Source organism: Mobula hypostoma, chromosome 4, assembly GCF_963921235.1.
Source record: "Mobula hypostoma chromosome 4, sMobHyp1.1, whole genome shotgun sequence".
Lineage (NCBI taxonomy): Eukaryota > Metazoa > Chordata > Chondrichthyes > Myliobatiformes > Myliobatidae > Mobula > Mobula hypostoma.
The window spans coordinates 64059432-64086991 of NC_086100.1; the positions used below are offsets into that span (position 1 = coordinate 64059432).

The following is a 27560-nucleotide window of genomic DNA, read 5'->3' on the forward strand; positions in this document are numbered from 1 at the left end:
GAGTGAATGCAAGCAGGCTTTTTCCACTGAGGCAAGGGGAGAAAAAAACCAGAGGACATGGGTTAAGGGTGAGGGGGGAAAAGTTTAAAGGGAACATTGTGGGGGGCTTCTTCACACAGAGAGTGGTGGGAGTATGGAATGAGCTGCCAGATGAGGTGGTAAATGCAGACAAAAGGAATTCTGCAGATGCTGGAAATTCAAGCAACACACATCAAAGTTGCTGGTGAACACAGCAGGCCAGGCAGCATTTCTAGGAAGAGGTGCAGTCAACGTTTCAGACCGAGACCCTTCGTCAGGACTAACTGAAGGAAGAGTGAGTAAGAGATTTGAAAGTTGGAGGGGAAGATCCAAAATGATAGGAGAAGACAGGAGGGGGAGGGATGGAGCCAAGAGCTGGACAGGTGATTGGCAAAAGGGATACGAGAGGATCATGGGACAGGAGGTCCAGGAAGAAAGACAAGGAGGGGGTGGGCGGAACCCAGAGGATGGGCAAGGGGTATGGACAGAGGGAGAAAAAGAAGAGTGTTCCCCCCCCCCCCGTCTTTCTTCCCGGACCTCCTGTCCCATGATCCTCTCGTATCCCTTTTGTCAATCACCTGTCCAGATCTTGGCTCCATCCCTCCGCCTCCTGTCTTCTCCTATCATTTTGGATCTCCCCCTCCCCCTGCAACTTTCAAATCTCTTACTCACTCTTCCTTCAGTTAGTCCTGACGAAGGGTCTCGGCCTGAAACGTCGACTGCACCTCTTCCTAGAGATGCTGTCTGGCCTGCAGCGTTCACCAGCAACTTTGATGTGTGTTGCTGTGGTAAATGCAGGTTCTTTTTTAACATTTAAGAATAAATTGGACAGGTACATGGATGGGAGGTGTATGGCGGGATATGATCCGTGTGCAGGTCGGTGGGACTAGGCAGAAAATGGTTCGGCACAGCCAAGAAGGGCCAAAAGGCCTGTTTCTGTGCTGCAGTGTTCTATGGTTCTATGGTATTGCCAGGATGGAAGCACTTTAGTTCTGGAAAGAGATTGAATGGGCTGGGTTTGTTTCCGCTAGAGCAAATCAAGATAAAGCGTAACCTCAGAAGTTCATAAGATTATGAGAGACATCCATACAGTAGATCTCAAAATCTTTTATCTGTGTTAAGGGTATCAAAAACAAAAGGTATAGTCTTAAGGAGATTTAACAGGGATCTTAGGGGTGAGACTTCAAGCACAGAGCGATTGATAACTGGAATGTGTAGCCAGAGGAGGTTGTGAAATCAGATGCAATTACTGCATCTAAGAGCCACTTAGACAGACATTTATAGTAAGCAAGGCACAGAAGGATATGGACGTTAATGGAGGCAAATTAAATTAGTGTAGAAGAGTGAAGTAGTTGACATGGATAAGGTGGGCTGAAAGAATTGTTTCTGTGCTATACAATTCTATTACTATGTTTTATGGAGATTTAAATTTTAGTAGAATAAATATGTATTAATTTATAATAAAATAAGTAGCCATGTTGGATAAATGCAGATGTAAAAAAAAGGACAAAGCATTTTGTATTCAAATTTTATTATCTCTTCTCATTGGCCAGGATGCAGTCAGGCCATGATGGCCATAGGCATGGAAGGTCACAGACCATGCCAATAATACGTGGAAAAAATGCATTATCACACCCAAAACTATTACAACTGATGGATGCCTCCAATATATTGATCAGTAAGTAATCAGACACACCTGTGTTAAATTTTCCTCTTTTACACAAGTGGAAAACTCTTTCATTTTTAACACCTTTACAATTAATGTAAAATGTGCATTTATAATGAAAACAGAAAATGCTGAAAATACTCAACAGGTGAGGCAACATCTGCAGAGGAATAAATGGATTTAGTATTTCAGATTTAGTAATCCTACAATTTTTATGCAAAATCATAGACCTGAAAGTTTATTGTGTTTCTGTTTTGGTACATTCTGACCTGTTGATTATTCGCAAGATTTTCTGTTTTAATCACAGATTTCTAGCATCTGAAATTTAATGCTACTTTCTATCCATTGATTTTCTATAAAGCACCAAAATACGACAATCTACTTCACAAATAACTTTATTCTAAAATTTACAAATGCATCTGAATGAGTATTTGAATTGTCAAGGCATTGTAGGATTGCACTGGTACATGAGTTTAGTAGAGATTGGTACTTGATAGTGAGCATAATAGCCAGTTTCTGTATTGTTTGACCATGACCAATTGGGATAAGATTTCTGCCTTAATTAGATGTTGGCAGACCTGTATAGGCATACCTAAATAAATAGTTTTTATAGATTATTTCCGAGGATTTAAAAGTCAGTAAGTTTAGAATTCCAGTGTATGGGCAAAATGGAGAAAGATGGTTGAAAATGCAAAACAGAGTCAAGTTTTAAAAAATCTAATGGTGCACTGGAAATGTTGGGAATTGTATGTGAGACTGAAGGAATGATAAATTAAATCTTTAGCCACTTCAAAATTAAAATGGCCTAAGACTTAGAAGAATGAAATTGCAATGTCATTTATGCAGAGCATTGTGACCGCTCAAAATAGACTTCTCAGCAATGTGTCTTTCAGCTAAGTAACTGAGCAAAATTAGTTCACATTCGGTTGGCCTCTTGTTTTCTGTTTTCTGCTATGTCCATGATTAAAAGTCAATAGTAAATTTTTTAAAGAACATTGGCTGAAGCATAAAACTATCAACTGTTGGTGAATTTATTATATTTTACTGTCTACAGACCCTAGAAGGCAAATAGATTGAAACACTCAGTTTTGTCCTGATTCAGTTCAATGCACCAGAATATATAATTAAGATGATAACAGAATTGTTAGGACCACCACCTTTATACTGCAAAGCCAGCAGTGAACTCTGTTGTTCATGTGCATGTAATGTATCATGCAGATAAGGTTGTGAGCTCACAGCACTAGTCTAGAGCATTGCCAGGGGAAGGCAAGTTTGCAGAATTAGCCCAGTCTTATTCGGACTTTAGTTGAATTATGGTCAAATTTATTGTCACAGAATTCCTCGGTATTAATTGAAACTTATGAGAAATTAATACCAACTTTGTATTGATATAATAACTGCTTTTGATCTTCCAATTATTTAGATGGTGGTCCTACTGAGACAGATACCACGCATCTCATAGATGTGGAAGCAAATATTGCGACAGAAGTCAGCATTACAGTGTTGGAAATCATCTGTCTTTTCACTCAGAACCATCAAGTAATGATAATGAAATCTATATTTGTTTGATGAATGAATTCCAATTATATTGCACTAACAGATGTTGTTTTATATATGTATATATTTTTTAGCACTACAGCCTTAATTTTATGTAGCATATGAGAAATGCTTTGCTACTATGTAACCATTTTTAAGCTGGAGCTATGGAAAACCATATGTTTCAAATAATCCCAAGTATTAATTTTGCAATTTTCTGTTTTCCACTTTTACCAGTTCCCTTTAAACTCTAAGTTATCTGTTCTATGTAACTAAGCAAGGAAAAACTTATATAGAAGCTGATTTGTGACTCAAAGTGAAATTATGTGACTTGTATTTGGATGCATGTGATACAAAATTTAAACATCGCATTATATATAATTAATTAATTGCCGGGATTTCACTCAGGAGTGCCTAGTCTGTCCAATTTGCAAGCATTCCTCGTATTAGTAATCATTGTAATTTGTAGTCTGCAAATCTATACATTTTCCATTAGCGCACAACAATTAATCTTTTATCTGGTTTAATAGCGGCAACTGCAGCAGGATGAAGGACAGAATTCCATGATGAAGAAAGTCTTCGACACCTACTTGCTCTTCCTGCAAGTCAATCAGTCAACATTTGCTTTGAAGCATGTATTTGGAGCTCTCCGGTTGTTTGTTACCAAGGTGCAGATATACTATTTCGATGGCAAGGTTTTTTCACAGTAATTTACAAATCTGAAGAATATTATTCTTTTTTTTTACAATTTCTGATAAAAGTAATACGGAATAAACTTGTAATAATGGTCAAAAATTACAGCAGTTCCATTCCAAGAAACAGTAACTCACTGCATGTAAGGATTTAGGATTCCCATGTGCAGTGGAAGTCCAGAACTTGCTGGTAGCTCCTTCCAGGTGATTCCATGACTGGAGAGCACTCTGACATTGGTCAATTCATGAAGCCCAGCAGCAGGGAAAAAATTGCTGCAATTTCCTAGTACTTCCCCTGAGATACTGCCTGCTGAATCTGTGCCAGGTTGGCCATGACTCTGAAACAAGGCCACACATTTGAATAAGGAGAAACAACTGCAAGGGAGCTAGGTAATTTTAAAAGTTATTAAACATTATTTGTGTTGAGGTTGTGTTTTCCTTAAAACTGTATTTGTGTTAATTTTGAAAGTTGCTGAATTCTAGAACCTGCAGAAATATTCAGGATTTCTTGACAGCTGGATAAGCTTTTATGGTTTATCCAGATGTTAAAGTTTTCCAGATGTTTTGCATGCAGCCATGTTGTAGTCCACCCAATGGCATTGTGTTGCAAAAGTCTCTGCTGCTGAGTAGGGCCTTGACATCGTCAATCAGGGCAGCATTTATCAGCAGATCTGTGAAAAGTAAGCATGTATTACCACATGAGTAATCAGCAAAAAAACTAATTTACTGCTGGTAGTAAATTCTGGACTTTTTATACAAAAAACATCTATGTATATGAGAATGCAGAATGCCACCAACCTAAGTCTCACTACTTTATCATATCTTTAGATATGCTTATACTTTGAATTACTGTTCCAGCTGAAATGTCAACCACTGCATATGGGTAGAATTTCATCATCTTCTTTACATCTTGTATGATTTTTGAACTCTTCTGAAATTGGGTTCCACTGACTCCATGGACATTACTGCATCTCACATTCAGATTTTACATCAAGTTCAAGTTCAGCCTATTGTCATTGAACTGTACACATATGTACTACCAAATGAAACAACGTTCCTCCAGACCAAGGTGCACAACTCAGTACATGTAACTCACACACATAATGCACAATGTAATATTGCCACAAATAAGGTAACATATATTAAGGTGCATATCTGTTGCAAGTTAAAAAGTAAACAGTACAATGCTACTGACACTCCATATGTGATGAGACAGTATGCCGAGATTCATATCGTACATGGAGGCAGGGAGTTCAGTAGTCTCACATCCTGGGGGAAGAAGCTTTTTCCGATCCTAGCAAGAGAAAGTCTGCAGATGCTGGAAATCCAAGAAACACACACAAAATGCTGGATGAACTTCAAGCCAGGCAGCATTTATGCAAAAGAGTAAAAAGTTGACGTTTTGGGCCGAGACCCTTCATCAGGGGGTCTTTTCCATCAATGCTGCCTGGCCTGCTGAATTCCTCTGCCATTTTGTGTGTGTTGCTTCCATCCTAACAGTTCTTGTCCTGATTCTGCAGTACCTCTTGCCTGATGGTAGAGGGCAAAGAGATTGTTGGATTGATGGGAGGGATCATTGACAATGTTAAGGACCCAAGGAGCTTGTTCACACAGCGCTCCTGATAAGTATCTCTAATGGGTGGAAGAGAGACCCAGTGATCCTCTCAGCAGCAGGGACTTGCGGTCAGATGCCATGCGGTTCCTGCACCAGACAGTGAGGCAGGTGGTCAGGGCACTTTTAATAACGTTCTTGTAAAAAAAATGGTTAAAATTGGGGTGGAGAGGGTCCTCACTTCCCTTAATCTCCTCAGGAAGTGGAGATGCTGCTGTGCTTACCTTGACGAAAGTGCTGATGTTAAGGAACCAAGTGAGATGGTCCATTTTGTGCACGATCTCACCTGGAGGTGTGTATGTGTGGTGAGGAGTGGTCAGCCTGCACTATTCTGAAGTCCATAATCATGTCTTTGTTCTTCTTCACACGGAGACTTAAGGATGGATCCTGGTATATGGTCAAAACACAAGGAATACTGAAATGACTAAAGCTATAAAAAGGAACTCTTAAAGGCAGGCGGATTCACAGGATGCTGCTACCATAAGGACATGGCTGATTCTTTATCTTAAGTCCTCTCTCTTGCCCATTTTTGTCAAAAGCTTCTGATTCCCTGAATATCCAAAACTCAATCATATTCAACTTTTAATTCATTCAGTGACTGCAGTCCTCTAAAGTTGAGTGTTACAATGCAGTATACAATGGAATTTATTTTCTCAATTCAAAGTAGTTAAACTTTTAACCTGAAAATTGCCCCTTTGTTTCTGACTCAGCAGCTAGAAAAAGAAATGTATTTCTTCCATCTACCCTCATTGAAACTTACAATTTTGGGCCCCGGCTCTTTCATTTCAAGGCTGATTCTCCAGTAGATGATCAATTAGCTCTTTCGTGAATCAATTGTTTTCGCAAGGACAATTCAAACGTCATAGAACTTCACATTGGTTTTGGTTCCTAAAATATAGTTGAAATGGGTTATATTGCCAGCTGTGTATGTTGAAGATAGGTGATATTATGGAATGTTGGAGTACTAAATGGCTTCGTTTCTTATGCTTCTCATCAGTTCCCTTCAGCCTTTTTCCAAGGGCGAGCAGAACTTTGCGGCACACTCTGCTATGAAATCTTAAAGTGTTGTAACCACAGATCAAGTTCAACCCAAAATGAGGCTTGTGCCTTGCTTTATCTTTTTATGAGGAAAAATTTTGAATTCACAAAAGGAAAATCAATCGTCAGATCACACCTTCAGGTTAGTGTTTTTGCTATTATTTTACAAAATGAAGTAGAAATCTTTTAGACTTCTGCATGAATTAAGTCAAGTCAAGTCACTTTTTATTGTAATTTCGACTGTAACTGCTGATACAGTACACAGTAAAAATGAGACAACGTTTTTCAGGACCATGGTGCTACATGAAACAACACAAAAACTACACTGAACTACGTAAAACAACGCAAAAAACTACACTAGACTACAGACATACCCAGGACTGCGTAAAGTGCACAAAACAGTGCAGGCATTACAGTAGATAATAAACAAGACAATAGGCACAGTAGAGGGCAGTAAATTGGTGTCCATCCAGGCTCTGGGTATAGAGGAGTCTGATGGCTTGGGGGAAGAAACTGTTACATCGTTTGTTTGTGAAAGCCCGAATGCTTCGGTGCCTTTTGCCAGATGGCAGGAGGGAGAAGAGTTTGTATGAGGGGTACTGAAAAACAGTTATTACTAACAGTTCTTATCAACAGCAAATTGTGCATCAAACAAAGTTAATGTATAATTTCTGGAACCTAATTATATTATATTTGGAACTTGGAATGAAAGCAGATGATTAACATTGTTAACATAAAGCACAACTGTGTGTTTCTACATAGTGAAACATGCAACATTGTTATAACTGTTATCAAAAAGGAACAACATTTTAGACCCACTCTGCTGTGTAAATATTAATTATTATGTTATTCAGCTTAGCCTTTTTCAGGCATTAAACAGGTGAGAAAGTGGCTAACACTGTGGAAGGATCCTGCGCTTGTGATTGATAAAGACATTTCTATTCCTCTCTATATTAACTACACCTACCTCTCCACTCAGCCTGTGATCATTGCTTTTCACTCTTTTAATCACTCACCACCACAACCAGGAAATGCCTGAAATTTGATCCAGCTGGAACCTCTTGCTTTCTTGGCCTGATGCAAATTAGGCTTAGTGCTCATTATTGGGTAGATGTTGCATTTGGCAAAGAGGAATTATTTCACCAATGTCTCTTGATGTCGGGCAGGTGAATCACTAAAGTTCTTTTACATTATTCCACCAAGGAAATGTTCCTTGATATTTCTTGATTTGATTAATTTTTGAGTATTATTTTTCTTTTTTTATTTTGACTTGACCAATATTTCTTGAGCTTGAAGATAGAAACCTGTCAATACTATAATTACAACAAAAACACAGGTTTTGATTTTTCCAATAAATTTGTATGCACTGAAATACTCAGAACAACCACTAAAATGTACCTTAAAATATTTTTAGCCTAAGTTAGTAAATAGGTCTGTTCATATTATCATCAACCACAGAAGCAGATCTTTTGGCCCTTACACTGCTCACTGTGTATCGATCTACACCGATCAAATGGATGTACGAGACCTTGAGTGGCTGCCTTCTGTGGACTGGTAATTCAGGTGCTCATCCAGGTGCTGATTAAATATTGTGACAGTACCTGCCTCCACCAACTTCTCAGGCAACGTGCTTCAGATGTGCTTCAGATTTCCACCACCTTATGATCCCTTATTTTAAACCTATGCTCTCTAATTTTTAGGCCTCTTTATTATGGAGAAAGATCTTTACTATTCCAACCTCCTGTTACTTCTCATTACTTTATATACCTCTATCAGAACCCCCTCAGCCTCCTCCACTCCAAGTAATTCAAACTCATATCTTGTATCTTCTTCTTAAATCAGAAGCATTCCATCCAGTCAACATTGCACACTCTCCTCACCATGGTGTGGCAATCAGGACTGCACACAATATTCCAGCTGTAGTATGACCAAGGTTTGATAAAGCTGTACCATGATCACTATACTTAGACTCTATGGCCCAGTTAATGAGGTCAAGCATTCCATATGCCTTCTTCACCCCCTACCAGTTCTACCATCTTTAGGGATATGGGAATTTATGGACCAGAGTATCTTTGGTTCCTCAGAACTCCTTAGAGCCCTACCACCTATGGTATCTGTTTTCTTTGATGGACCTCTCAAAATGCATCCCTGCACACTTATTGGTTTTAACGTCCATCTGTCATTGCTCTGCCCAAGTTACCAGATGATCAATGTCATGCTATAGCTTAAAACATCACTCATTATTAATAACACCAATTTTCATGTCATCTGCAGACTTACTAATGATAACAAGTAATCCACATCAAAGTCATTAATGTACTGTATATAACATAAAACAATAAGGATTCCATCACTGACCCTAGTAGTACATCATTGGACATACACTTCCAATCACAAAGTCAACCCTTGACCTTCACCCTTTGCCTCCTATTGTTAAGCCAGTCTGGGATTCACTTTGCCAATTGGATCCTCTCATCCCAAGCCATTGCCTGGTCATCATTAGCATGTCATTCACATTTTGCCTGCATAAAACTTTTTCCATAATGTCTTTTAATTGAAACAGTTTTAGTTATGTCACCAATTCAGTATTACATTACTTAAATTCATTACACTGACATTTGGTAATGAAAAATCATATTCATGATTATTTACTAAAACAAATAAAAACAAATTACGTCTACATGTTTTGTAAAAATGTACATTACTGCTGAGAGCCCATCTAATCAGCTGTTATTCTTTTATTTCTGCTTTTAAACAGTTACTAAATCCATAAGGTTGAGTTGGAATGCAGCCCAATGTTCAGGATATTTAAAAAGATATCAAGATTTTAATGGTTTAATTATTAAAATAATTAACATATCATAATCACTGTTTTATATTGAAATATATATCCATGTTTAATTAATACATCTTATCTCCTTTGCAGCTTATCAAAGCCGTTAGTCAACTGATAGCAGACGTGGGAATGGGAGGCACTCGATTCCAGCATTCACTAGCAATAATTAACAATTTTGCAAATGGAGATAAGCCGATGAAAGTAAGGATGTGTTGGTGAAGTTATTTTAAGCTCTATTGTAAACGTGACTTTTAATGTTTATTCTGTCCAGGTATGTGGAACCAAAATCAGGGACAATAATAGGTAGAAGGCATTCTTACTATTTCATGTAACATCTTTGCACTCCGTAAACATAGATGAAATATTATTATAAACTTAACAGGCTTTGGAATTAAATTACCATAGGCCTTATTACCAAATCACTGGTGTTTATCTCCACACACAATAGTCAACAATTCTCCATGTAAGTGGCATCAGGTTTGGAATTCCCACCCATAAGTGGAAGGCCTGAACTTGCTGGCCTCATGGAGCCCAGTGGCTGACTACAAATGTGTGGTGGTTCTCCAGCACCTGATGCTGGGGAATCTGCCTGCTGAATTTGCACCAGCTAAGATATGTGCAGGAACAGCGACTACATCTGTTTCAATGGAGTGAAATGGTCATGAAGAAACAAGCGCATTATGTTTACTTAACACTTACATTGTTTAAAAATGTATTCTTGTCTTTTTGCTCATTTTTAACATTCAGTTTAATTTTTGAGTGCTTTTAGATGCTAGAGATTTAGTTATGCAAGCATTTAACATTTTAGACAGCCACACAAGATGATGACTGTGGCTCAGTCAGTTTTCACTCTTACCGTTATTTTGTATGCAGAGTTTTTTGTGCTGTTCTCTCTCCACGTGTACTGATAGTAAGCCTCAAAATCGATGGAGGACATCAACACTGGTGACAGGAGACGTTTGCAAGTACAAGTTTACAATGGCCAATTGGGAACATTGATGTTAAATTTGTACTTTAACAGATAAGCAGTTATCTTGGATTGGGCAACATTGATTTGTAATCCAGGGAGCGGGAAGCGCAGAATCAAATATTGCTGTGATGATTGTACATTCTAGTATCAATTGTTTGGCGACAATAAAGTATAAAGTAAGTCAGAGGCAGGAAATTTAGGGTCATTTATAGTATATTTAACTCTTTTCCTCCAAGTTTCTTAGGCCTACATAATCTGAAGATGTCAGAACAAATGTTTGAACATTGTGAATGATGCGATACATTAGCATTTGATCAGTTCTATATACAATATGAGGTGTCATTTAGCCTGTTCCATATAAGTCACTCATGGTTAAATACAAGTTTAAGTTACTTTTCCTTTGCTTCAAATCCTGTAGAACACGTTGTTTCCTGTGGAAGTGAAAGATTTGACGAAGCGAATAAGAACAGTGTTAATGGCCACAGCACAGATGAAAGAGCATGAGAAGGATCCAGAAATGCTGATTGACCTCCAATACAGCTTAGCAAACTCGTATGCCAGCACTCCTGAGCTGCGAATGACTTGGCTTGAGAGCATGGCAAAGATTCATATCCGAAATGGAGATGTATCTGAGGTGATTGACACAGTTTTTATTTTTGGAGGCATTTTTTCATCTTTCTACTGAAAATTTAACTTACCACATTATATTCTCTTATTCAAGATTCTGGTGAAGAAGGGTAATGAAAGAATGCACACATGTAAACCAAAAATGTGCATTAATTTTTTTGCTGCCCTATTCGACTAGTTTTTTCCTTTTGGAGATCAAGGTTAGATTCAAACTTGGTTAATAACTACGCCAGAAGCATTCTGAGCAAAGCAGTATTGGAAGCATCTTCTTTTTGGAAATTGAATTTGATTTACAGTATTTGGTGCACTCTAGCCTAAAAAAATGTGATTGAATTTCCTAAATCATTGTGAATATTTACATCTTCAGGCTCATTTAAAAATTTAAAATACTTGCAGTAACAAATTAATTTAACTTTGTACAGCTTAAAGAATTCTGCCGCAGAAAGCACTTATGATGAGAAAAATATTAATGATCAAAGGAATAATCATACTGATAATAGCTGTTGTTCTAAATAGAAAAAGAATTATGTAGAAATACATGGAGCTACAATATAACCAACAAGTGCTCCATCAATCACAAAATAATTGCATTAAAGAATTCTGTAAAATATATTGAGGCATAAATTAAAATATTTATTAGATTAGTTCCTGTTGCTTATATCCACCTGTGAAAAATCAGAAAGCAGAACCCACAACCATAGCAGCATAACTTCTATCTATGCAGGTATCAGTTTTCATGCAGTGATGTTTGTTCCATATTAGTATTTGAAAATGCATGGATGGTCCGGATTCAACTGAAAGATGTCCCAGCAAATGTTCATTCCATAATTTAACCGTTGGTTATGTCCTGCAAGCAGGACTGTGTAGGATGGGATTATCGAGATAGCTGCAGCTTGGCTCCTGTTAGCTCCTTCCAAACCCAGGAGGAAGACTTGGCTGGCTGACCAACACTATGTTTGCAATAGTAAATATACTACTTTGAAGTGTTTTTCCGTCAGGTTTGCCGTTCTGATATATATTTTTTGACATTACAGGCTGCAATGTGTTACATTCATATCGCTGCTCTTATATCAGAGTATCTGAAAAGAAGAGGTAGGTGAATACATCAAAAGTAAATCTTGAACTTGTCAATCAATGACTGTAATAATTCAAATTGCCAATACACCATAAAATAATATCACAACTGTTTATAAATGTAAGCTATTTAATATCAAAATGAAGAAAAATTTCTTCTCTCTGATTGTTGTGCATACTTGGAATTCTTCATCCAGAGGGCAATTTATATTCAGCTATTGAATATATTCAAGACGGTGTTTGAAACATTTTTGGATACAAAGAGAATCAAGGGATATGAAGTTAAGTACAGATAGTGGATGGATTGGTTGAGTGGAAGAAAAGCTGTTCCCAGAGATAAGGCAGGGCAGATATATTCATTAGTGTGTCACATGAGCCACTATTCCAATGGTAATGAGTAAGAACGAGCTCCTCTGGGAAAGGTGGAAGAGGTGACCATATTTTGATAATAAGTGGGAAAATATTTAAAAAGTAAAATAACTAATTCATGCCCAACAATAAAAAGTTCAGGTAATGTAACATAACTAATATCGGATTTTTATTTCCTCAGAAAGTTCAAGGTGTAAAAGTTAATTTTATAGAAATCCCCTGCAGAATATGAAGCATTAACTGAGCTTGCTTTGCAAGCATTGGTTTAGTTTTAGCCACTGAGATGAGGTAACAATCTAGTACTGCTGCAGTGGTACAGACATTGCAGGTTCAGCCTATAGACAATGGTTTGTTCATCTCCTACAGATGTCCTTGGGCTTCCATTTCCTTCAGACCTTGCAGAAATATCAGAAGAGACAAAACTTGGGATTAAGATTCTATAAACACGAGGAAATCTGCAGATGCTGGAATTTCAAGCAACACACATCAAAGTTGCTGGTGAACGCAGCAGGCCAGGCAGCATCTCTAGGAAGATGTACAGTCGACGTTTCGGGCTGAGACCTTTCGTCAGGACTAACTGAAAGAAGAGCTAGTAAGAGATTTGAAAGTGGGAGGAGGTGGGGGAGATCTGAAATGATAGGAGAAGACCGGAGGGGGAGGGATGAAGCCAAGAGCTGGACAGTTGACTGGCAAAAGGGATATGACAGGATCATGGGACAAGAGGCCCAGGGAGAAGGACAGGGGGAGGGGGGAAGCCAAGAGGATTGGTAAGGGGTATAGTGAGAGGGACAGAGGGAGAAAAAAGAGAGAGAGAAAAAGAATGTGTGTATATAAATAAATAACAGATGGGGTATGAGGGGGAGGTGGGGCATTAGCGGAAGTTTGAGAAGTCAATGTTCATGCCATCAGGTTGGAGTCTACCCAGACGGAATGTAAGGTGTTGTTCCTCCAATCTAAGTGTGGCTTCATCTTTACAGTAGAGGAGGCTGTGGATAGACATATCAGAATGGGAATGGGACGTGGAATTAAAATGTGTGGCCGCTGGGAGATCCTGCTTTCTCTGGCGGACAGAGTGGCCACACAGTTTAATTCCACGTCCCATTCCCATTCTGACATGTCTATCCACAGCCTCCTCTACTGTAAAGATGAAGCCACACTCAGGTTGGAGGAACAACACCTTATATTCCGTCTGGGTAGACTCCAACCTGATGGCATGAACATTGACTTCTCAAACTTCCGCTAATGCCCCACCTCCCCCTCATACCCCATCCATTATTTATTTATATACACACATTCTTTTTCTCTCTCTCCTTTTTCTCCCTCTGTCTCTCTCACTATACCCCTTGCCCATCCTCTAGTTTTTTTCCCCCCTCCCCCTTTTCCTTCTCCCTGGGCCTCCCGTTCCATGATCCTCTCATATCCCTTTTGCCAATCAACTGTCCAGCTCTTGGCTCCATCTCTCCCCCTCCTGTCTTCTCCTATCATTTTGGATCTCTCCCTCCCCCTCCCACTTTTAAATCTCTTACTAGCTCTTCCTTCAGTTAGTCCTGACGAAGGGTCTCAGCCTGAAACATCGACTGTACCTCTTCCTAGAGATGTTGCCTGGCCTGCTGCGTTCACCAGCAACTTATATGTGTGTTGATTAAGGTTCTGTGTTCAATACAAACAATTTCCAAATGCAGAATTACTGACACAGTTGCAAGATCAATGACAGTGAACAATTAGAGGGCAACAGCATGAATAGATTACATGAGAAATGTTGTATAAAGGAAGAAGAAAGTCATCAGCTATTTTCTAACTTAGAGTTAAGACACTTGCTAGGCTTTTATTTTCTTCTTGATAAACAGGACATAGTTTCTCTGTTAGTCTTCCTCCAATTTTCCTCCTCAGATAATTTCAGGGTTTGCTCTCATACCCTGGTATATTCTATGAGGACAAATCCCTAAGTTCATCTTGTGCAGTATTACAGAACAATTTTACAGATGTTCAAACAATGCAACTCTTGTTTTAAAGTCTCCATCTGACTTCTATTAACAGTGTGATTCCAGCTGAAGTTTCCTTTATCATCTGTGCCTCGATTTCCGATACAGTTCATGAGCAAAGCAATGTTTAGTGTAAGCCTGCACCCAACATTACAGGATTTGAGGAATTGAGGGCTGTTGGGGGATGAATGAAGGAGTTATGTCCAGAGTCAAGGAAACTGGGCATTCTTTTATCAGTGCCCTTACTCAATTTGCCCATTCATAAAATGGATGCTGTCCCTTTGGCATTTTGGTTTATGATCAACTAAACCTGTGGAAAATCAAATATGTGAGCTCTCTGCTTTAACAGCCCCTTTTCCATGGGGAAGTGCTGAAATAACACCTAGGAAAGAGCCTGAGCTTTTAGCCTGATGGAGTTGTTCACACAAAACTGTTCCATTCAATTTATGTCCCTTTTCTCGTGTTGAAGAAGCCCAGAGGCATAAAGCAAGACAGTGCATTGATCTTCACAAACAAGGCAATGTTGTGCCTACGTATTGTTTCAGCTGGTGCTACAACTGCTGATTATAGTTCACTCATTTCCACCATGATTCAGCTGGACACACAGACCCTCTGCCACATATAATGTCATCAATGTAGTTCAGAATCAGATTTGGTAATAGTGACTTAAATAGGATGAAATTTGTTGTTTTATTGTTTTTGAGACAGCAGTAGTCCAATGTGGCTTTGTAGTGTAGTGCAGTGTAGTGTTGAGGGGTTTTTCCTTCTTTCACTATATTCCATACTCTAACTCCTTCATGGCTGTGGCTACCCCTCCTCTTCATCTTCCAGTGCAGATCAAGCCACATCAGCTAAAATTGTTTTAAAGGCAGCCATTATAAAACATATAGCACCTTTCTGAACTCCAATCTGATTCAAATTGTAACTGCAGATGAAATGACCAGAGAATGAGTAAAATCAAGCTGCCAAGATAGAAAACTGAACCTGAGATTTACCTTAATGGAAATGAAAAGCCCTTTGAAGTGAGAGTGCACAGCCTGATCTCCATGATTTGCTGAGCCAGCAAATGAATGAATGTCAGTCACTGTCACCTATCAATGATTCAGAAAGGTGCTGAAGCAGACTCGAGGCCTCATTCTCAATAGACGCTGCTCCTTTGGACAGCTGCCCACAACAGGTGATGTTTGGTAATTGTCATGATCAGAGGGGACCAAATCTGGGAGATTTTGGTCTGATTTTTAAAAAAATTTTCTATGCATGCATGAACTTGAATTCTTTGACATGAATTAATATAATGTATTTGCATCCTTGAGAGAGAGTGTGTGTGTGTGTTTTGTAAACAATAGTCATATGATAATGATGCCTTGCTGTAGGTTATTGGAAAACAGAATGGACCCGTTTATCAACAACCTTGTCTGAGGAATCAGATAACCCTGACAGTAACCAATTACTAATATCACACCAAGGAAGAAGTGAGTGATCTAACAACACTTTGTGTTGAATGCAAGAGCAAATCTATGGATGTTTCATTAATACTAGCATTTGTCTGTCTTTGTATATTGCTTCATAATCTCTTTAAGTATTACAATTTTAACATGTGTGCACCAAACCTTTGTCTAGTTTGCATTTTTGTTATTTGTGCTTCATTAACAGATTTTTAAAAACTTCAGTTTGCCTCCGTCAATCATCTTTCTAGTTTATTTTCTTCTTTGTTCGCACTTGTAAGAAGCAGACAGATGTTGTCAACTGCCCAAAATAGCAAACATCAATTGTATCTTAACTAATTGATAGCGCACTTAGTTTGGGATTGAAGAGTCAATCTAGAATTTTGAGCACCGAAGTCTACCACTAAAGTGCAGTGCCATTGGACATATAATCATTCAATAAGGCATATCAAAACCCCATTAACAAATTTCACAACACATATGCCAGTGATATTAAACCTGATTCTGATCTATTTTCTCATGGACATAACGATCTCATACTTTATTTTGAGGAAGAGTAGGGTAAATATCCCATGATCCCTGGTCAATGGTAATCTCTTGTAGTAAAACGGATCATACGATCATAATCAATTCACTGTGTTAGAGCTTGCTGTGTGTGCATTGGCTGTTGTGCTTTTCTAAATTACTACTCTTCATTTGTACTTAAAGCACTTAAGATGCCTGGCAAACAATATGTCAGTAGTCTATACAGAGATAATATTTCAGAGGTTATCTGGGGCACTGTGGTAGTTTCGTGATTAGCGCAACGCTATTACAGCTTGAGGCATCAGAGTTCAGAGTTCAATTCTGGCGTCCTCTGCAAGGGTTTTGTATGTCCTCCCCATGAAGCACGGGTTTCCTCTGGGTGCTCTGGTTTCCTCCCATACTCCAGTGATCTACCTGTTAATAGGTTAATTGGTCACTGTAAAGTGTCCTGTGATTAGGCCAGCATTAAATAGATGGGTTGCTGGGTAATGCGCCTCGTTGGGCCAGAACGGCCTGTTCTGTGCTGTATCTTTAAATAAATAAATAACGTAAGCCAGACCAAAAGCAGGAAATCTTAAGATATGGTATCTTTTGAAAAAGCATACCTAAAGGGGGTTTGCAATTCATTAAATAATGAAGGAAGTTATCTTTTCTGCCACAGTTATTGGTCACGTCATTGTTGACTGTAGTGAAAGTCAATGTATCAAATTGTAATTCTTTTGCAGCCTCTTATACTGAAGAATCACTGCCCTGTCACGTGCTGCTGTTATGAATGCACTGATTCTGGAATATACGAGAAACGTTTGAAATCTTTTGAGCCATAACTGTAATTCAATGGTTAATGTAAATAAAATGACTAGGTATTAACTATAAGCTGTGTTTCTTGTGAAGTTAGTACAATTATACTGTAAAACTTCTAATAATTTTTCTGTAATTGTCTTCAATTACACTTGCTAAAATGTGCTTGTTTCCAGTATTTTGTTTAATGTAAATATATGAATGAATTTGCCAGTATCTTTTGTCTTAGGTTTGTTTTCAATGGGGTGGTCAGCCTTTCAAACAATTACCCCCAATGTAAAAGAAGAGGGAGCAATGAAGGAAGACTGTGGAATGCAGGACACCCCATATAGTGAGGTTGGTAACATCAACACAAATTGCTTGGATTGATAATGTTGCAGAATTTTTACTTCCCATTCCAAAATGTCAGATACTATGAGTGGAAACTGAAAAGTTTCCATCCATTTTTGATGTGCAAAGTCAAATTGGACTAATGCATATGGTGTTGTCATCACTGCAATAAATAGAAGCAAAATTAGAAATCATTGCCGCTTTTAGGCATTAGGATTGTTCTCCCATGATTTGATGATACATTGGTTGGCATCAACATTCATGACTGTCACCACTTAGTTGAGAGAGCAAAATGCATTTTACTTTATGTGGAAGCTGATTAGTGTAAAGTTGAATTTATGAATATTGGAGAATCAGATCTTGCCATCTCTCTATCTCCATTTTGGAGGATAGCCCAGTGACAAACATCAGTTAGAAAAATTACAAGTCTACAGCCTGCCTCAGCTATCTCAGCTGTATATGAGTATAGTCTGAGATAGCTGTGACAGTCTGTAGTCATGTAATAGATTTTCTGTCATTAGGCTGTCCCCTGAGACAGGGAAAGGAAAGGGAGGAATGAAGGATAGAGTGTGTGAAATTGTGAACAGGCTGTAAAATGGCAATAAATGCCATGGCATTTCCAAGTTTTTTAAGTGTGCAGAAACAAAATGGTAGTGTAGTGGTAGAGCAGTGTTATTACAGTGCCAACAATCAGTAATCGGAGTTCTACTCCTGTCAGTCATTACCCGTATATTTGTATATTCTCCCCTTGACTGCATGGATTTCCTCCAGATGCTCTGGTTTCCCCCCATATCCAAGGACGGAGTGAGTTGGGGTTAGTAAGTTGTGTGCATGCTGTTTTGCTGCTGCAAGTATGGTGACACTTGCAGGCCGCCTCTAGTTCACATTCGACTGTGGCATTGACACAAATAATGCATTTCACTATGCACTTTGCTGTACATATGGGAATAAAGCTAATCTTTATCACCAATAGTGTATACGGTCTACCTGAAGGAGGGTCCCTGAGAAAAGGGACTGTTCTGCCTAATGCATATCTTGGATCTATAGAACTGAAGAAGTTGTTCAATGTGAAGGCGAGTTAAGCCAGAAGAATTAATGTGTTGATGGAAGGAAATTGGTTAGATTATATTCCAGAAAGAAGTGAAGAGCCCTGAGACCGCTGGTGTAGGATGGAAAGGGGTAGAGGAGCTGCACATCCTGGTTTGGTTTTCAAGAGATTATGACTGTTTTATTTGTTAATAGGATACTCTTGTGGAGCAGCTGGAAGCATGTGTTGATTACCTGTGGAAATCTGAACGGCATGAACTCATTGCGGATGTCTACAAACCTGTTATCCTGGTTTATGAGAAAAAAAGAGACTTCAAGGTATTGTACAGACTTGGTTAATCTGCACTTGAAAACAAGGTGGTTTTTAACTAAGGCATTTCAAAATCATATTTTTGATGAGCAATGTTTATCAGTATTATTTTAATATGAAAAGAGCTACTATGTTGCAAAACGTAAGATAAGTAAAATTTCAAGTTATTGATGATTCTTGCCTGAGGAAGTTCTGTTATTGAACAATTTAGACTAAAATATTCCTTGCCATGTTAAACTGTAAGATAGATAGAGTTGACGAAATGTCATGTTACATCTGAATAAACCCTTCTGGGGAAACTGAAGTACTATCATCCTCTTTACTAATCACTGCGCTCCAAGACCGAGGCCTCAATATCTCTGTGTATCTGGATCCTCGATTTCCTCACTTGCAGACCCCAGTCAGTATAGATTGGCAACACCATCTCCTCTAGAATCACCATCAGCACAGGTGCACCACAAGGCTGTGGGTTTGCCACCTCTCTGCTCACTTTACACCTATGATTGCAGGATTAAGTGTAGCTCCAATGGCAACTCAAGTTTGCTGACAACACCACTGTTGTTGGCCAAATCTAAGGTGGTGACGAATCGGCATGTCGGGGGGGGGGACCTGAAAATCTGGTTGAATCATGCCACAACAACATCTCACTCGGCATCAGAACTAAAGAGCTGATTATCGACTACAGGAGAAAGAAGCTGAAGTTACATGAGCCAGTCCTCATTAGGGGATCGGAGGTGGAGAGAGTTGGTAACTTTAAATTCCTTGGTATTATCATATTAGAGGATCTGTTCTTGGACCAGAATGTAAGGGGAATCACTAAGAAGACATGACAGCCCTCTACGTAGATTTAGCATGTCATTGACAAACATCTATAGATGCACAGTTCATATTGTGTAGAGTATATTGACTGGTTGCATCACAGCCTGGTGTGGAAATGCTAATGCTCAGGAATGGGAAAGCTTACAAAAGGTGGTGGATGCATCTCAGTCCATCTCCGGCAAAGCCCTTCCCACCATTCAGCACAATTTTAAGGAGTGCTGTCACAAGAAAGAAGCATCTTTTATCTAGGACCCCAGCCATCCAGGCCATGCTCTCTTCTTACTGCTGCCATTATGAAGGAAGTACAGTAGCCTTAGGTCCCAAACCACCAGGTTCAGGAACAGCTATTACCCTACAACTATCAGGCTCCTGAACCAGCGTGGAAATCTTCTCTCTGAACTAATTCCAGAACCTACAGCTTCACTTTCAAGGATTCTGCTATTCATTTTCTCAGTATTATTTATTTATTATTTTTATTTGGACAATTTGTCTTCTTTTGCACATTGTTTGTCAGTCTTAGTGTCTGTATGGTTTTCCATATATTCTATTCTATTTCTGTATTTTCCTATAAATGCCTAAAAGGAAATCAATCTCAAGGTAGTATATGGTGACATACATGTACCGTGATAATAAATTTACTTCAACATTGACTTTAACTTAGATTTAAAAGTAAATTGTACAAAGTGCTGCCATTTTGATGAAAAACATTTTCCCTCATTTTCCACTGCTAATTTTGTTTTGCTCTGCTTTATCTCCCTCTCTCCTACTCATCTTAGCTCTCCCGGCATCTCTGGGAGGGTAGGAGGCATTGATGATACAGCAAAGCATTTTCAAGTGCTTTCTAACCAATGCTTTATAAAGCCTCAGCATTACATCGTTGCTTTTATATTCTAGTCCTTTCGAAATGAATGCTAATCCATCAGAATTTCCCTAATTCCTATCATAATCCTTCTGTGTTGTAACACTCAAATGATTTTGTGAACTGTTTGTGCTGTTCTGTCAATGTAGCTTTTTAGGTAGGTACAATTGTCATATAATCATTCCATTCTTTACAGAGATTGGCAGAATTGTACTACAACATCCATCGATCCTATCTTAAAATAACAGAGGTTGCACATTCAGAAAAACGGTTGTTTGGAAGATACTACCGAGTTGCTTTTTATGGACAGGTGAGTGCAACCTGGTCATGTGACAGACCAGATCCTGGTTCAAGACATCACTCACATTCAGTTGGTTCTGTAGCAGGCTTCATTTCAAATGCAATTTCAACATGTCAGCAATTTTATTTTACCTTCATTCTGAAGTCTAAAATTTGCACAAATACTTTTGTAAAAGTTTTGATTCTATGTTGAACTTATCTTAACATTCCCTACTTAATGCTATTTCAAAAAAGTTGAGATTTATTTCTTCATAATTTGCATTTTCTCTAAATGGGCCATTTTCTCCACTGATAACTATAACTGTCCTGAAATGGCACAGAAGTTGTGATCTGAGACAAACTGTAGTCATTGCATTTCCCAATATATGATATTGCAGTACTGGATCATGTTGAGCATCTCACATTAGATTCTCTATGATCCTGTAGAACCTATTATTGCTTTCCATGAGCATTTTGGATATTCATATTATCATTTATAGAGTACAATTTTAAGAATTATGGCAGAATTTCTTAAATACTATCATAAAGTTGGTATAATGAAGTAAAAGTGAGTCTGAAAAGGGTAATAAGTGTAACAGCACTGAAAAGAGATTTATTGGAAAATAATAGTCATATATCCTATGGTAAATAATAATTTAATTTTATTAAATATCTATAACTGAATATCGAATATTGATTAAAATGAATAGTTAACTAAATGAAACTTGCTCCAATAGAGCTTCTAAGTCTCTCTTTGTCGAACTTTCCAATCTAGCTTTTTGGACTTTGTAAAATATTACCATGGAAAATACTGTCAAATCATCACTCCTTTCTCTCACCAGTAAATCTCAGAGTACTGCATACTTGTTTGGTTTGCCTATGCAACGATGTATATATTTTGTTTAATACGTTATTTTTCCCTTTTTTTCCAAATTCCTCAAGGCTGTGGTAAGTTTTTTTCCCTCTCTGTTGCTCTTTCTTTCAAAACCCATTGACATCAAGCTTCCCCTTAACATCATCTGTAAATAACCTATCATTGGCTAATAATTTATGTTGTTGAATATTATGATGATCATCATTTTGAGATATGAAAATACTATTCATCTTAGATTTCAATGTTGTATTTCTTTATTAAAATATATATGCGTTGACCATTTCTAATAGCTTTTATACTTTTAATTATATACTTTAATCAGTATTGAAACAAAATCATACTTAATAAGGCTAGGAGTGTCCAGCTCATCCATAACATGATGCCACTACTCAATGTACATACCCGTAGTTAATATCACACATCCAGTGTTTAGAGTCATTGAACAATACAGTACAGAAACAGGTCCTTCAGCCCATCTAGTCTGTGCTAAACCATTGATCTGCCTTGTCCCATTGAACTGCACCTGGGCCATAGCCCTCCATTTTCCTCTTATCCATGTACCCATCCAAATTTCTCTTAAATGTAGAAATCAACCACATATCCACTACTTGCACTGGCAGCTCATTCTGCACTCCCACCACCCTCTGAGTGAAGAAGATACCCCTCACCCATGGCTAAGGGTATTTTAAATATCTCTGCTCAGACCTCTGCAATTTCTGCACTAGTCTCCCAGAGGTTCCAAGGGAACACTTTGTCGGGCCCTGAGGATTTATCCACTCTCATCTACTTGAAGCATATGCTGTCCATCGCTTTTATATTCATTTGTATATGTACTGTGTGTTATTCTTTACAAAGATCATCAGTGCTCGTTATTTAATACAATCAGACTAACAGCTAAGTTTTTTGAACTAGATTAAGATGATATTAAAAAGCTGTGGTTGGTGATTCTAGCATTTCATCCAGACGTGTCTTGCTGTCACACAAGTGAAGAGCAATGTAGTGCTAATATTTTGTTACATTCATTAACAATCAAATAATATTCAAATTCTGCTCACTTGCAAGAATTATGGGTTGAATGATGCTTGAAGAGCAGAATTTTCCACGTTAACTTTTACTTCTGAATAATTTTAGCTATGATTTTGCGCGTGTACACCTTGCTTTTTCCATGTTAAGCTTGCAGTTTAACGTCTCTCCTCTCAATGCAACTTGGGTAAAGTAGGAAACAATCTTAAAATGATTGGCAAATACATAACCATGTAATTGTCATCTTTTAAGAATCAAAATTTCCAGTGTGCCTTTTCAAAGTTTTAGCAGAGCTTTTCTCCAAGTGAAGCACCAAAAATATTTCATACAACATATAGGAAATTTCATATATGCATTTTGCCATCACACTTTGCCCATAATTTCCCATTAGTATTTCCTATATGCAATGATGAACATGACATGCTGCTTCCACCAGCTACATTTACAGCTCAAGCATCTTAATGAATAACAAAAAAGAGAAAATCTGCAGACGCTGGAAATCCAAGCAACACACACAAAACGCTGGAGGAACTCAACAGGCCAGGCAGCATCTATGGAAAAAAGTACAGTCGATGTTTTGAGCCAAGACCCTTTGGCATGACTGGGGGAAAAAAAAGATGAGGAGTAGATTTAAAAATGGGGGACGGGAGTGAGAAACACAAAGTAATAGGTAAAATGGGAGGGGGAGAGATGAAGTAAAGAGCTGGGAAGTTGATTGGGGAAAATGATACATGGCTGGAAAAGGGGGAGTCTGATAGGAGAGGACAGAAGGCCATGGAAGAAAGAAATGGGAGGAGGAACACCAGAGGGAGGTGATGGGCAGGCAAGCAGATAAGGTGAGAGAGGGAAAAGGGGATCAGGAATGGTGAAGAGGGGGACTTTACCAGCAGTTTGATGTTTTTGCCATCAGGTTGGGGGCTACCCAGAAGGAATATAAGGTGTTGTTCCACCAACCTGAGTATGGCCTTATTATCTCAATGAGTAACCTTACATCCCCAATTAATTGCCTGTCTCACAAGTTTCTAACTGTTTCATTACAAATAACAAAGCATGGTACGAATGTGAGGGCCAAATCCATGACATTTAATCCTTGCATAATAAGGATTATGTATCTGTATCCTTATCCAAATAATTTCTCTTTTCTAATCCCACTTCATTCAAACTGTGGATTGGTTGATTTCACAGAAGGTAAACTACAAATTTATAGCATTTCAACCTTTTAAGCTTAAGTAAATTTTCACTTTAAATGATCAACAGTAGTTTGAGGAAGACAATCCATATGATAATTATAAAGCTATTCTGTAGTCTTTTTTAAAATGTCTGTGTGTTCTCTTGTTATCTTGGTGAATAATGGAAATATTCTGATATTATTTATTTCTCATACTACTTCACTTAGAAAACCTATCTTCATGCATAATCCTAATTTTCAATATTTTATATTAGTCCTACAAACTATTTCAAAGATCATACATTTCAAATAAATTATTTTTAAAAATCTATGAAAACTAATACAGGTCGACCTTCACTAATCCGGTACCATTGGGACCTGAGGAGTGCTGGATTAGTGAAAATGCCGAATTACAGAAGGATCACATTAAGCATAATCAGTGCCGGATTATCGAAGAAACCGGATTACAGGAAGTCGGATTAGTGAAGGTCAACCTGTACCTCATTCACCTTATCCATTAATCATCATTAACATCAACAGATGATATACCTTGGCATCAGTATGAACATGCCTTACCCTGATAGGATGTTCTGTTCTTGTAAGTGAATGGAAATTGCTAGTGTACACCATCCATTGTTGCATGGTTGTTGCTGAATTGCCAGCTAACACCTCTAAGGTGGCTGGGACTTCGAAGATGGTCCATTTTGTTTCAGCTTTGCTAATGGCAAGTAGATGAGCACTTGAACGCCATCACATACAGGTCATGGACTGAGTGCTAGGAAACAGATTAGTATTGACAGGTAATTGATGACCAGAATGGACACATGGGCCTAAGGGCCTGTTTCAAAGAGCCCTTAGGGCCTGTGTGAATTTAGGGCCCTTAGGGCCTGTGTGAATTTAGGGCCCTTAGGCCCTGTGTGAATTTAGGATTCCTGTGTTCATTTTTCCCCCCAGTAGACTTTTTCATGTAATATCCAGAATAGACCACATGGTGTCAGTATTTATCATGAATGTGTGTCAAGACAACATTCTATTTGAAATGCTGTTCTAAGGTAACATTACCATGACATATGCATATTTTTTAAGTGAATTGTATTTCACTGGTTTTACGTGACTAATGTCTGACCTAAACTCAACATAAAAGACAGTGCCAGTTCTAAAACAAAAATGTATGAAAAATTAAAGTCGCAATAAAATTTCTTAACTTACCTAACTTCCAGACATTTCTGACCATTTTGTGCAAACTTTCTTTTGAGGAAAATATATTGATGATCTATAATTTGCATAAATAATAACTCAAGAATTGCAGTCTCTTCTACTCCATTTTGTAAATTCTGTCACTAATGTCTATAGTTAGTCACAGGTTACTGGCTGGTGAGTAAAGTTAGCAGTGGAAACTGCTCTTTCTCTCCGTGACTACATGCCAGCAGCAGTGATACCCCTGTGCAATGTCTACTAATTTTGTTGCCCAAACACTGTATACTGATACGTGATGATGAAGCAAACAGGGTCAGGGAAAGCCTAACCAGGGATGAACTGTCCTGTGATTATTTCAGTGAAGCAAGTGAAACAACCTCTGAATTTTCTCACTTGTCCTTTCTGTAAGAAGAGGGTAATGATTACACTAATTTTAGCCCAGGTGTCCTCTGCCATCTATTGTTCAAAAGTAATGCTGCCAAATTGGCTCCCACTTTTGAACTTTTAACTGAAGAATCCACACCTTGGGAGATTATATTTTAAATTTTAAACTTCTCTTGCAACTAGTTTTATTTTCAAGCATTTTTCAATTTTTTTTGTATGAAGTTATGGAAATGGCATGGAATCCATTATATTTGCTCAAGGCACTGTACGTCATGTAATTAAATTGCTTCCCTCCCTCCCTCCTCTGGTTTAGTCCAAAATTCATACCGGTCCGTCAAGGAATACTTTTATCACATATGTTTACAACCATGCAAAGATGCCCAGGCCATTAATTCTAATTAGTATGTATACTTTGGAAGTGAGACTCAAATCATAACTTTCCTATAAGATGTAAAAGAAATTTAATGTGAGTTAAGTATAAACTTGGGTCTCCTTTTTGAAAATCGATTTGCAACAAAAAAATTTCTGAATAAGTGAATTTGGAGCAAATGTGTCGTGTGAACAGAACTGTTACCTCCATTACATAAATAGGAAATGGACTGATTGCTGATTTCTGCAATAAATGGATTTTATAATTTGCCACTTTCCTGGTGCGTCATTAATGAGATGTCAGGATGAATACACAAATAACCAAATAACTTAATCAACAATTAAAAATATAGGTTAGTTACTCGAGACATTTTATTGGCTTTGTCCTTTAAATAAAAATCAAAATACAGTGTACTCTTGACATGCCTTTCATATTTAATAAATAACAAGGTCAATCAGTATTTGAATAATGCCTTCAATGTTGAGGATTGTCAAAGAGAGCTTCACAAAGTTGTAATGAAGGGAATGAGTCATAAAAGAAGTGATTATGAGCAGTGGCCAAAGTCTTCAAAATGAAGTCTGTTTCAAGGAAGATATTGGAGCAGAAGTGTATATAGGAGACATTTAAGGAAGGATATCCAAAGAGTGAATTTTGCTGGTCAAGGTCATAGTCGCAATGGGTGGGGAGGGATGTCTGTCGATTTCAGGCTAGTCTTAGTATCAGGCACCAGTGTGAAATGGGATGCTGTGGTTTATTGCTTGGGTGCTGTGGGTGCGGGCACCCTAATTATTTGCAGGTTTGTTGGTGATTGGAACTTGAGTTGATTATGGAGAAATTATTTAGATAATGGTGATTTTCATAAGTCATAAAGATATGTAATGGCTGAAATCAAAATTAAATCATTCTATTTTGGTGCAGTCAGGGAAAATTACATCAAACTCTTTATCACAAGGAGTCATCCTGTGTAAGAAACTGACCGAAAGCTTCTATGACTTTTATTCAAGAGAACTGGTGCCTATGGTAATAATGGTGTAGCTGTGGTGGTGTCCTCCTGCCATTTCAGGCCTTCCTAGTTTAATGTCACAAACAGAGCTGCTGAGGTTTGTGGTGGATAATAATTTTTTTAAGTTAGTTCCTAGCCTTTATCTCATGCCCACAGAGTCTGAAGAGTTTTCAGATCACTTTTAGTTTTCTGTAGAAAAGGAGTTGGATCCACACTTCATTTCTGTGACAGTTCTGAGCTTTCACCTTCGATCTAATGTAGCAGCATAAAATTTATATCGACGAATGCATAATAATAGTAGCTGGTAAAATTAAGTAAAATTCTGATCAATTAAGTCAAACTACGTCAAGATGGACATTAGTAACATTTAAGTCATTCTACTAGGTTTCCTGTTGAAAAATTGTAACCTGTTTGGATTATGATGGAGTCACTGGCTTCCTGCTGGAAGTGAATTAAGAGATTTACAACAATCGTGAATCTGACCTTCAAAGAGTTCAAAACATCACATCCTATCAGTCGACACCATTACTTAGTTTCTTCTCAGCAACACTATCATCTTTTACTTAGTGAAAATAGAACTAAAATGCAGGAAATCTGAAACAGAAACAGAAAATGTTGGAACTACTCAGCAGGTCAGACCATCTGTGGAAAAAGAAAGAGCTGATGTTACAAGTCAAAGACCCGTTGTTTGAACTGATGAAGGATCATT

At 38.0% G+C, this 27560-nt stretch overlaps 1 protein-coding gene across 5 annotated transcripts in view; it reads left to right on the top strand.

The window, feature by feature from the left end:
- Nucleotides 1–27560, top strand: part of dock10 (dedicator of cytokinesis 10) — a 299700-nt gene that overhangs the window by 259455 nt on the left and 12685 nt on the right. For 4 of the 5 annotated variants that reach the window (XM_063045867.1, XM_063045869.1, XM_063045868.1 and 1 more), the window contains 11 exons: nt 1572–1696; nt 3108–3223; nt 3751–3888; nt 6522–6704; nt 9489–9599; nt 10787–11002; nt 12030–12087; nt 15794–15892; nt 17418–17524; nt 18761–18883; nt 20750–20863. In XM_063045867.1, the coding sequence (XP_062901937.1) occupies nt 1572–1696; nt 3108–3223; nt 3751–3888; nt 6522–6704; nt 9489–9599; nt 10787–11002; nt 12030–12087; nt 15794–15892; nt 17418–17524; nt 18761–18883; nt 20750–20863 (1390 nt within the window). The remainder of the gene's footprint in view (nt 1–1571; nt 1697–3107; nt 3224–3750; nt 3889–6521; nt 6705–9488; nt 9600–10786; nt 11003–12029; nt 12088–15793; nt 15893–17417; nt 17525–18760; nt 18884–20749; nt 20864–27560) is intronic. The other variant, XM_063045871.1, reaches the window with a different exon arrangement.